Source organism: Pithys albifrons, chromosome 22 (genome assembly GCF_047495875.1).
Source record: "Pithys albifrons albifrons isolate INPA30051 chromosome 22, PitAlb_v1, whole genome shotgun sequence".
In the NCBI taxonomy this organism is placed as follows: domain Eukaryota; kingdom Metazoa; phylum Chordata; class Aves; order Passeriformes; family Thamnophilidae; genus Pithys; species Pithys albifrons.
In genome coordinates, this window is record NC_092479.1 from 2033952 (window position 1) to 2046358 (window position 12407).

General features: G+C 55.9%; 1 protein-coding gene across 2 annotated transcripts in view; it reads left to right on the forward strand.

Moving 5' to 3' along the window:
* Positions 1 to 2441: 2441 nt before the first annotated feature.
* Positions 2442 to 12407, forward strand: part of EPHB2 (EPH receptor B2) — a 136108-nt gene continuing 126142 nt past the window's right edge. For both annotated transcript variants that reach the window (XM_071575935.1, XM_071575936.1), the window contains exon 1: positions 2442 to 2680. In XM_071575935.1, coding sequence (XP_071432036.1) covers positions 2596 to 2680 — 85 coding nt within the window. In that variant the 5' untranslated portion in view covers positions 2442 to 2595. The remainder of the gene's footprint in view (positions 2681 to 12407) is intronic.

Here is a 12407-nt window from a genome sequence, read left to right on the forward strand (position 1 = left end):
AATGCTTCCCAGTCCACAACTGGGCTACTAAACCTGGTGCAGAGTGAGTGAAAGGTGCAGAGAAGGGCATTGGAGGAGGTCTGGAGTCACTTGTCATGGTGTGGGGCTTTGTGGCACTTACTGGTCTGCTCAGAGCTGGTGGCTTGGTGACCAGAGGGGCTTGTGGCTTCAGGTCAGAAGGTGGAAACTGGTGATACTGCCTGCAATGGGAACAGCAGGTTTGTGAGGGAGCCTGTGGAACCTTGGCAGGTCTTACCATGGCTTCCAAAAGGATGCAAAAGTCATGGAAAGCCCTTCCTGTAAACAGAGAGAAGGCGTGAGCTGGGACCAGTGCTCACAGTTCATGACTATTTTGTTTTCAAGGCACAAAACAGATTCCAAGGATCATATAAGAACTTCAAAGTCAGTGTAGCAGCCGGACAACAAGTCTACATGGTCCAAGATCCATATCCATCAGCAACAGCCTAAGGGCATGCTCAAAGGAGAAGAGAGAAGGTCTCCAGTAACTGTTCCATTGGGAAAAAAAAATCCCTTTGTGTCTGGCAGTGCAGCCCTGGAGAGCTGCAGTAAAATCCTGAGGGTCTGTGTGGACACTGGCAAAAGGACAGGGCTGCTGCTCTTGGACTCCAGGCTCTCAGTTTGGAGAACTGGTGGATCCCTGGGGATGTGCCTGTCTAGAGCACTGCAGGACACAACAGCCCTGGGATACAGAAGGGTTAGAGGAGGCTGAAAATGGTGAGCACTTTCAAATATCAGATGGGAAATGCTTGGGTGCACCAGAGCAGTGGGGACGAAGGAAAGAGCCTGGGAAATGGAGTAGCCTGGGACAGTGCTAGAATAGTGGGTAACTGTTGGGGATCCTTGGGATTCTTGTCCTGGAGAGGAAAACATCTCGAGGCAGGAGCTGCAAGACCACTGGCCTGGACCTTTAGCCTCCTTCTTCCATGGAGTGGTCCCTAAAGAGGCAGTAAAGATGGAAGCTTCTCCACACGTGATGGAGCTGGGCCACAGGATTCTCCAAAGGCTTCTTTGCTGGATGTGGGACCAACCTGGATGAGCAGCAACATCTGCAGTGACAGGAGCTTGCAAAGCAGATTGGAGCCTGCAGCTGGTCACACGTTGCTGAGAAAGCCCATTTGGCTCATGTGTGTGGCCAAAACCATCAAGGGAACTGTGACCTTCTCTAAACACTCCTGTGAAATAATTTCTTGTGGCATGATGGGTCAAGGCGGGGAACACAAGATGGTCAAGCTGCTGGTTCAGAAAAGAGACAAGGAAGAGCACAGTGGAGCCTAGAATTTTTTTTCCATATCTTAGACACTTTGGTGAGTTCAGGGACAGGAGTCCATCCTGGAAGTCCAGTGGGTCTTCAGCTCCTGCCTGTGAATCTGGCACAGCTTGTGTGCAGGGTGTGACTTCCCTGGGAAGATTCTCCAGGACACAAATGATTCTTGCAGGATGCATCTGGTCCTCCTTCCTAGACAGCAGAAATTGGAACACAGCTATGGAGGGTGAGCAGAGGATGCTGTGAGGTAAAACATGGGTGCTGGAGGACTAGACTGGGGGAGGAGGAGATGTCAGTGTGGTGGCAGAGGGACCTTATGGGGCAAGTAGTCTTGGTAACAGTCACATATCTTGGTTTGGGTTGGAAGGGACTTTAGAGACCATCTGGTCCCAAACCTCCTGTGCCATGTCCTGAAGAGGATTTGGCTCCCGAAGTGCTCACAGGGCAGATTGGCTCCCAGGCAGCGAGGAAGCTGAGGCTATTCAGTGCTGCGATGCAGAAGTGGGGCTGGGTCTCACCCTACACTTTGTGAGAAGGTCCTGCTTGACCCCAGTGGTGTCAGTGGGGCTTGTGACCGGCTCACAACTGTTCCACGCGGGAAGTGGGGGGAATTCCTGCTCCATTTCCACCTGGGCTGTCCCCAGGGGGCCGGGGTGGCGCGGGGTGGACAGGTCGCAGGGCTGCCAGCAACAAGTCAAGGTTTTACCACCTCCTCGGATTTTGTTTCTTTTTTTTATTCTGCTGGACACGTCCCCTTCTCTGGACGGGAATCTCACCGGCCTCGCCCCCGCGGCCCCGCTGGGCAGCGGCGGGGGCTCAGCCCCGCGGGACCACGGGCGGTGCGAAGGGCGGCGGCGGGGGCATCCCGCGGGCCCCCCGCGCCCTGCCCGGTGCCGGCGGCGCAGCGAGCCCCGGCGCGGCGGATTTGGGCTGAAATCACGGCTTTCTCTGCATGATCGACAGCTCCGGGAGAAACCATCGGCGGGCCGGGGGGAGCCGCCGCCCGCCCGCCCCCCGCCGCCCCCCGCCCGCCGCCGGCCCCGCCGCCCCCCGCCCGGCGCGGCCGCCCCCGCCGCCGCCCCCGCGGCCCCCGCGGCCAGCGCGGCCCCGGACGGGGCGGGGCGGGGCGGGCGGCGCGGGGCGTCCCCCGCGCGGCGGTGGCGGTGGCTCGGCCCGGCCGCGGCGGCGGGGCCGGCGGAGCGCTCCGTGCCCGCGGCCGTGCCCGCGCCGGCGGCGGCCCCAGCGAGGGGCTTGGGCTCTGCGCTCCGCCGCTCCGCCGCCTCCATGGAGCGCCGGCCGCGCCGCCTCTGATGCCCGGCCCGGCGCGCACCATGGGGCCGCTGTGGCTCTGCTGCCTCCCCCTCGCCCTCCTGCCCCTGCTCGCCGCCGTGGAAGGTAAGGGGGGGCGCGGGTGGAGGGGGCCCTGTGGGTAGGGCGAGCGCCCTCCGGGTTTTCCCTGTTTTTTGGGGGTGGCACTTTGCCCCCTCCCCCGCTCCCGCCGCACCCCCTTCGGAGGGGAGGCGAAGTTTGGGGAAGTGCTGCCCCAGCTGGAGGTGTCGCCGCCGAAGCCCGGTGTGTCGTGTGTGCCCCCGCCATCCCCAGACCCTCCCGATCGCCGGCCGCCCTTCTGCCCTCCATCCCTTCGCCAAGGTGGGCATCCCTGGGTACCACGGCGCGTCCCCCAGGGATGCCCGGGATTCACCGCCGCGTGCCCGCCGCCGGTGTTGGCAGAGTCTTTGGGGCGCCCCTCCGCCAGGCCTCGCCGGCATCCCGGGGCTGGGGGCCGGCTCCCCGCTGGGCCGTGGCGTTCCCGAACCCCGGGAGGAGCCGAGCTCCCGCCGAGGTCCCCGGTGCTCAGACAAAGCAGAGCGAGGCGGCAGGTGGGAGCTCCAGGGCTGGGTGCGCGGGGATGGCGTCGGGTGGGAGCCCCGTGCTGGGGTCTGGGCAAGGAGGGACTCGTTTTCCAGCTCCCAAACCATCCCAGCCATTCCTTCCTTCCTCCTGCTCACCCTCTGCATGGACACCCTGGGAAGCGCCAGAGAACTGGGCTGGGCAGGGGCGAGGACAAGGTGTCAGGCCAAACGCCGGCTCGTCCCGGAGCAGCGCGGTCCATGGGTGCCTGTCCATTGTGGAAGGGTCGTGTCTCAGGGGCTGGGTGGCTTCATTGTCCCTCCATCTCCATTGGGCTCCTTGCGCAGGCTGGGTGGCCACTGCTGGCCCTGGGCACGTGGGGCAGTGGGAGCCACATGGACAGTGTTTGTCTGGAACATGGATGAGGCACCATTTATTAAGTTGGAGTTTTGGGAGATGACTCATGGGTTGGCCAGCTATACATCGTGATATTTACAATATGGGAGCTTGGCATAAATAGGACTATTTACGTTGCAGCGGAGAGTGCTCGCCAGCTCTGCTATTCAAATGAGCCCAGCATGGTTTTAATTATCGGGGGGAGGGCTGGGGTGATGAGCGTGTTTTTGGGAGCATACGTGTCCATGCAGGACGTCTGCCCCATCAGCTGGTGGCCTTGACACTTCCAACAGGGTCTGGGCTTGGCCAGCAGGGCCGAGCGGGCTTGGCCATGCCAAGCAAATGCTGCCAACTGTGGTGGAGACAGTGCCAGGTGCCTTGTGCAGGGATGGGGTGACACCTCCACCCCACCCTGCCCCTCCTGCACCCCGAGAGGTGCTGCTGGGCGGTGCTGGGGTCAGTGACCGGCTCCGGGGCTCCTCCGTGCGTGCTTGAGACGTGAATACCTTTCCCACCATCATGGCAGGAGCACCGGGCTCTGGATGAACGAGTGCCAGGGGACATCCCAAGGGATGGGGAAAATACCTGGAAACAAAGGGGCAGCTTGTGCTGGTGGCTGTTTTTCCCACCAAAAATGATCTCTAAGGTGTGCTCCTCTATGGATGGGGAGGTTCCCAGGGAGGTGGTCAGTGGTCGCCCTGCACTGGTGCTTCCAGCAGCCATTCCCAGCTGGGCTCGACCGTGTTGGTTTGGGTTCAGTGGGGTCCCCTCATGCCCCAGCTGCTGCCTCTTGCCTTGTGTGTGTCGTGAGGTTGTGATGGTCACTCGCAGTGTTGGTGTGGGCGGCCAGACCCGATCTCCAGCCTTCCTGGAAAAAGCTGGAGAGCCGGCAGGGTGAAAGCATGCAGGATACAGGTCCCTGGGCACACCTGTGCTCCTTCCTTTGGGAGTTACCTCTTCCTGTGGCTGCCTGGTGCTTGGATGTGGTGTCTACCTGCACCTCCAAATGCTTTGGATCCCTTTGGTGAGGACAGACTGACCCAACACCAGCCACTGCCCATGGAGGTGTTGGCTGGACCCCACTACGTCGCCTGGGCCGCCGGCACCTCTGCAGTGGCGATGTCCTCCACGCTGCCATCACCAGCTCCGGCAAATGCCCGGGGCCAAAATGGGGGCAAAAAGGCTTGTTCAGGGGAAAACCACAACTCTGGAGGATCCTGCCTCTTGAGTCCTGTTTTCAGCTCTGCCACAGAACGTTTCTGTACTGTTGGTAATTTCACTTGTCTCCTCTGTGCCTCAGTTTTCCTAATTACAAGGCGTAAAATAATCCAAGCGTCTTTCCCAAGGGAGCCGCGAGGTTTTGTTAATGAACATGACAAAGTGCTTTGGGATCCGTGGTTGAAAGCACAGCCTTAGTCAGTGCGGCTGTGTGTGGGGTATTTATTTATCTACATGCTTTATATTTCTCTGTATGCTATATATTCACTTGCATTTAACAAACCTTAATTAGAAACAAAGCCGATAGGGAAGGAAATATAAACAGGAGTGTGCATGGAAATTGGAAGTTGATTGCTCACTGGCCAGCAGAATGCGTGGCTCAGGCTCGGGAGGGAAGGCTGTTTGGTTAAAACCAGCTCTGTTAAAAGGAAATGTGAAAAGAACGTAAAACATAAATCAATATGGAAAACAGGGAGGTGGATGACAACGTACATAAAGCAGAGGTTAGGAATTGCCTATAGTTGTGAAGGCAGTTGGAAGGTAACGTGTCTGCAGCTGAGAAAGTTCAGGCTTCTCAAAGGAAAGTTTTTTGTGTGTTTTTCAAAAAAAAAAAAACCCAAACCAGAAAGTCAAGAACAAAGGAGTCCTGGAGGGGTCTGGATCCCACATCGGTTGGTAGTGTCGCTATCGCTAATGGCTCCACTTTGTATTCCTGCCGCGTGTGCTGCGGGCGGGTCGGAGCACTGACGCTGCCGAGGTGTTTCGGGGGCAGCTGCGAAGGACACTGAGGTATTTTAAAATCAACAGCCCGTCTAAGTCCCGTGCAAGGGGGGGAAACCAACCCAACGGCACTCTTCACCCCGTTGGAGTTAAGTTTTCACAAACCTTGCAGCTCTGGCAACTTTCCCGAGGGCTGGAGAAGAGCCAGCCCTGTGCCAAAAATGTAAGAGGAGACACGAGATGGCCCTGCTGTCTGAGAGGGTGTGGGCAGCCCGGGGCTGGCAGCACAGAGGCAGCGCCAGGCTCCAGTGGGCAACGCGGAATCGCCCGCCTTGTGTTGTGCTGGGAAGCAGCATCACAGGAGAGGGGACTTGATACTGAACATCAGCTGTGCCCAGCAATCCTAATCCTGAGCCCAGCTTTGGGCTTGAAGAGGAATGCTGGACTGGGAGTGCTGTGTCCAGTCCCAGGGTGGGTATTCCCAGGGCATACTGTGGCTGAGGTGCTGGACATGTGCATCCCTGCCCATCCTCTGAACAGGCAGGAGACAGGACTTCTGAGTTTCTACATAGTTCATAGTGAATTATAATGTACATAATGTATCTTACACTCTCAGGCAAATGGTGGTATTTTTGGAGTGTCCTGTGCAAGCCAGGAGTTGGACTGGATGATCTTTGTTAGTCACTCCCAGCTTGGGATAGTCTGTGATTCTGTAATATATTTACAGTATATTTAATTTCATGTCTGCTATAAGATATTTTAGTGTTCAGTTATGGTCTCCTCTCCTGTACCCATGGTCACAACCTGCTGAGCACCCCCACAGCCTCCTCCAGGCCCTGTGGGTGTGGGGGGATGCCAGTGGACACTGGGTTGGTTTTGCCTCCTTGTATCTGGCTTTGCAGTCTCCATGGGGGAAGACTTGAGCCATCCCTTCAGGGTTGTGGTCACACCAGGGCATTGACCTTGGTGCTCCAGGGAGGTGACATGTTTCAGGTGTGCCAGGACCACAGAAGCTGCAGGAACATCCCAGTGAGCCCAGCACGCTCCAGGAGAGACACAGCAGAGCAGCAGGTCCAGGATAAAACACAGGATCTGTGAAGAAGCTGATCCCTCCCGTGTGCTTGAACTTCAGATATGCAAATGCTGTCCCGAGACCAGGCTGGGAAAGAATTTTTTGGGACAAATGGCACTGAGGAGCAGAGCAGACCCTGTGGTTTCAGGGTGGCTCTGTACCTCTCTTCCACTGCCTCCCCTCCCCTCCATTTCCTGGGTTAATTTTTGACAAGGCACATTCCTTGCACCCACCTGCCCTTTGCATTACAGGGGCAGCAACAAGGAAAACTCCTTTTGGAAAACAAGTAAATCAGTGCCTCATTTAAAGGTCCATGTTGCAGCCATTGCCACTCTGCTCCATGGTTTTTCCGGGCAGGAGCAGCAATTCTCTCAATCCCTGCTGAATTTCCAGCTCTTCTGGGTGACTAAAAGCATAGGGACGAGGTGCTGGAAGGGACAGGGCTGTAGGGGATGAGTGCCTGGGGTTGGCATGGCCATTGCTGTTCCCCAGCCCCTTGGGACACCCTACAGAGGGATCTGGGGCTGTGAAAGGGGTTGTGGCTGTGCCTTGAAGATTCTGCCAAGGGGTTTGGGGCTGTCCCCCAGGGATGGGAGAAGTAATCCCCTTGGAGACAGGCTGAGGACCTGCCTGCACTGGTCATGGCCGTTTGTGTACACATACCTGAGCTGACTGGAGAGAGGGGTGGGCACCCACCAAACCTGCCTGAGGAGCTGGGGAAATACTGGATGCTGTGGCAGTGCCCAAGGCCTGAGCGCTTTGGAGCAAGGGATAAACAGGAGTCTGATCCCCTACTCCTGCCCTGACACACACCCACTCCCGACACACCAGTGCTGCTGAGATGGGTGCTGGGGGTGGCTCTGCCTGGGAACGAGGTTCCCAGCCCACCAAAAGCCCATTTTTACCGAGAAAGACCCGTGTGGGCTGCCCTGCTTGTTTGCAGTCCCTCCCAAATCTGGCTCTGGTTTGCAGAGGTAAGGGAGAAGCACAGCTCCCTCTTGGTTCTTCTTGGGATGGAGGGAGCGGGAAGATCCTTGGAGGCAAAAGTTCAGCCATTAGATAAGGGTAACGCCGGGGCCTCCCGCGATAAGGAGCTGATGTGTGTGCGGGTGGGAGGGAGAGGCACACGGGGGTGTTTGGGAGGGGGCTCTGCCCTGCCTGGTACCCAGGGATGGGGGAGCACGGGTGGGATCACTGTGCCCGACCTGGTAGCCTGGGGTGCAGGAGCACAGGGGAATCACTGGGAATACTGGAAGTGGGCAGGGACCCCTTGGGGGCCAGGTGACAGCAGGAGGGAGGGTGTGAGGAAGGAGAGGTGCTGGGAGATTTGCAGGAATATATGGATACTGACTTTGTGTCAGTGCCAGCTGTTTCAGGAATGTGCTGAATGGGTGGCAAGTTGTGCCAGGGTGCGGGCACAGGGGTGGCTGTGCAGGACATGCCAGCCCACTCAGAAATTGCCAGGCATTAAAGGAAGATGAAATGGGTCACAAGGGCAGAAAACACAACTATAATTGTGACTGGTCTGTGCCTCCCTAAATGTTACATTCAGAAATCATAGTTTTAGTGGCTGGGTACTATCAGGGTTCTTTGGAGAGTCCACAGGAGGAGGATCTCTGGATTAGAACCCAATATAATGTGCACGACGTAGGGTTGACTGCGTGGGAGCAGTTTCAGTCTCCCAGTGGGCATGAGAAGGGACTGTGGAGCTCCAAAAACTGGTGAAGCTTTACCAGTTGATCCAATAAATGATGTTCTTTCCACCTTATCTCTCTTAGAGTCAGACCATCGCATCTGTGAAACTACCAGCCCTTAAAACCACCACACAGTACTGGTGTGTGAGGCAAAGTGGAGGAGAGCTGGGAAGGGAGAAGCTAAAATAGGGCAGTACTTGCCCATAATGTAGGAAAGGAAATTAAAGCTCAGAATAAATTCATGCAGCCATTTAACATGAGTTTTCTAAAAGAAAAAAAAAAGGCAAACTTGATTAAATGGCAAATTGGAGGAGGTCAACGGAGGTAAAAAGATGTTCTTTGGAAAGTGGAAGTGGTATCTAAAAGGAGAAAATAGAAAAAAAATTAGAAAGTGTGGTGTGGTGAATGTGAAGCCATATAAGGCAGGCAGAGAGGAGTTTAAAAAATAACTTGAGAGAAGAAATGACTTATTCCCCCAAGTTTCCCCACAACAAATGAGTATTGGAAAGTTAAACCCACAGGACGGAGCCCTTGGGGAGGTGGGGAATGACTTCAGTGTCCCCCCAAATGGCTGTGGCCAAGGGGACTCCTGCCAAGGAGTTTTCCTTCCTAGGGCAGGGCTGGGAGACTGCCCTGAAGCAGCAGCAGGAGAACTGATATTTTACAATAAATCACTAAAATGAATATTTGGGCCAGAGTAAATGGGACGAGCATCCTTTAAGATGATCTCCCTGGGTGATCCAGGAGACTCCAGAGCAGTAATTTTAGAGGAAGGGCTCTCTTATGGATTAAAATCTCTTTAAAGAATGGGAAACAAAGAGTCAGTTTTCCCACTGGACGGGGTCAGCATGAGGCTTGTGCTGGGTGATGTATTCATAAACTAAAGAGGGGTGGGAATGGGAAGGCCAGAGTGTTTGCAGATTATACAAAATTATTCAGGATGATAAAAACAACAGTTGTCTTGAAAATATTGCAAAAGGCTCTCATGACACTGGATAGCTGGGCTATAAAGTGGCAGATTAAATGAAAAGGGATTCACATGGAAAAAATTACCCTAAACCCATGCATGCACAGTGGCAGTCTTTAAATTACTTATTAGCATTTTAAGAAAGAGATCTTAAAGTCATTGTGGATGGCTCTTTGAAAGCGTCAACTCCTAACCGGGGAAGACTGGGAATGGAAGTGAAGATGCTTGTACAGGAGAGGTAGAGGGGAGGGGGACTCCAGGACAGATGCAGCTTGGGGTGGGGGGCACAGAGGTGCATTGGACCGTGGGAGCTGTGAAGAAGAGGATGATGAAGGTTTATTTTACATTTTTCCCCTCTGGAGTTCTCAAGCAGCAGATTTCAAGCCAGGAGCGATGGAGGGTGAAGCCCATCCCTGTCCATCCTGTACCGGGGGCATCAGTAGCAGGGGCGCTTCCTGCCCCTCCTCCCTGAGCATCCTGGTGTACTCCTGGAGGTGGGATGAAAACCAGGAATCCCTTTGGCTCAGCCTCCCATGGCAGATGTGTTGTTTGAGGTCTGTCCCAAGGGAAAAGTGCCTTCCCCAGGCTTGGTGGGGTCCTGTTGCCCCTCAGCTCCCAGTTTGGCTTTCAAGACCATCTGCGGCTTCCGAGGCAAAGTGCTGGGGAGGTCCATGTCACTCTGGATGCTCTTGGCCTTGGTGAACCATGATGGTAAACCTTCTGGGTCTGGGAACACCTTTGGCATTCCATAGGTTCCCGATTTTGGCAGGATGACCAACCAAGGGTGATGTCCCCTTGAAAATGCCTGTGGGCACTTGCCTTCACCCTCCTCAGAGTTTTGGAGGCCAAGAGCATCTGGTTGGAGCTGGGGGAGAAGAGGAGCTGCCATTAGCCCAGGGTTCACCTTGGGGAGCGAGGGCTGGGTTAGGGGAGGTGCTTGGCCGAGTGGGTCGGGGTGGCGAGGGCAGCTGAGCGTGTGAATGTGCCCGTGGCGGAGGGGACGCCCTGAGCCGCGCGTGCTCGTGCTCCGAGGGCCAGACAAAGGGAACAGTGGGCTTGGCGGGCAGGCTCCTGGGGAGGGGGAGCCAGTCGAGATGGCTGCAGAGGTCTGGGATCCCCTCCGCTCCCACCCAGGCTTTGGGGAGCACGGGCACACCAGGTCTGCAGCAGGCTGGAGGACAGGCTGTGTCCCTGGTGATGGTTGTCACATGCTGGGCAGCTTGCTGCCTGTGCCCAGTTGGTCCGTCTGTCTGTCTGGCAGTGGGCTGAGATGAGTCCTGACCATGGGAAGTATCACCTCAGTTCCCTAAATATGTCCCCAAAATGTGTGAGGCCCTGCTGGAGCTTGGTGAGCTCTGATTGAATGTCATTGCCACCGCTTGTGGGGACCTACGTTTGGGGGCTGCTGCGGCATTGCTCTGCTGAGAGGCAGAGGAGAGGGGAACCAGGGAGGATGGAGAGGGTCAGACAGGGGTTGGACCCTCTGGACCTCATGTCAAGACCCTCTGGGAGCCTAGAAAACTTAAGCAGAGGGATGCAGGACAGAGAAGGCATCTCCATTCTCCACAGTCCTGGTGCACAGGCTGTGGATGAGAAGCCTCATGCACTGTGGCATGACAGTGCAGGTTCTGCCTATCCCTGAGTGTCTCAGAGAAAGTGAGGACAATCAGAGGACTTTGCCTTGGGGCAGGGGACAGGGAGTCCTCAGAAGCTCTTAAGACTCCAGAGGAGACCCTGCTCTTTGAGCCTCCCAGGAGGCCACTAGTTCCTGCATAGTGGCCACTGAACCCAAGTACTTTGGTTTGGGTTGAGACTGCAGGGTTGGACACGATTTGTTGGAGGACAAACAGGGCAGGAATGGGCTGTTCAGGTGCCTCTAGGTGTGTGGTTGGTTTCAAGACTGATGTGTGTATGTCCTACCAGGACCTGGGTCTACTGGCATCCACAGCTCTCTACTCCTTCCAGGCATGTGCTGGTGGCTGTGGCTGGCACTCCTGGATGGAGCTGGTATCGTCCTTCCCTGCTTCTTGCTCCTGTCACTCTGCAGCTCATTCTCCCCAGTTATGGACAAGGTGATGCCTCTGTGAGTTTGGCTTCAATCCTTTCTCATGAGATGCATCTTTCTTGCCAGGTCTGCTTTTTGTATAGCCAGCATTGGACTTCTGGATGAGGCTGATGGCCCAGGGGAAGGGCTTGGTCCTAGAATCATAGAATCATGGAATGGTTGGGGTTGGAAGGGACCTCAAAGCTCATCCCATTCCACCCCCTGCCCTGGGAAGGGACACCTTCCACTAGCCTAAGTTGCTCCAAGGCCCGTCCAGCCTGGCCTTGGACACTTCCAAGGATGGGGCAGCCACAGCTTCTCTGCCCAACCTGTGCCAGAGCCTCCCCACCCTCACAGGGAAGAATTTCTTCCCAATATCCCATCTTACTCTTCCCTGTGGCAGTGGGAAGCCATTCCCCCTTGTCCCATCACTTGTAAAATATGCTCTTGTCCCAAGTGCTTCTCCAGCTCCCTTGGACTCCCTTTAAGCACTGGTCACCATGGAATTCTGAGGATATGTCCAAAGAAGCTGGGTTTGATCTTGAATGAGATCTGGAAGTGTTCTCGGCTGACAAATACCTGTGCAGCTGGTTCAAGGCAAGGTATGGCTGAAAGTCTGCTGAGGGTCAGAACTGGGCCACCCAGATGAGCTGGAAGCAACCATGGGAGGTCAAGGAAGCCTGGGCCACCATGGAGATGGTTGTGCTGGCCAGGCAGCCCCAGCTGGTGTACACCACACGCCTGGGAGAGAGCTGGGCTGGAGCATGTGAGGGGTCATGTCTCGCTGTGCCGAGGTTACACTCGCGTTTCGTGATTTGCTTTGCTTGTAATCCTGTTTCCAGGCTCCACAACTGCGACTCGGAAACCTTTATGGTGAGCCTCACTTCATAAATCTTGGCCTTGTTTTACTTTTAAGCCTGTCTGGTATCAGGGGACAAAGCGAGCGGGAGAAATGCGTGACCTGGGGGCAGCGTGGCTGGAGTGAAACAAGGTGTCCGGGCTGACTGGAGCGCGGTGCCTGCAGGGATGGGGGCTGGCCAGTCTGCAGGGAGCCAACTGCAGCGTGCCAGCCTTGGGAAAGCATTTCCTGTGGATCTTTTCTTCAGGATCTCTGCTGCAGGATCCTAACACCTCCAAGATTGCTTGCAGAGTGCCCTTGC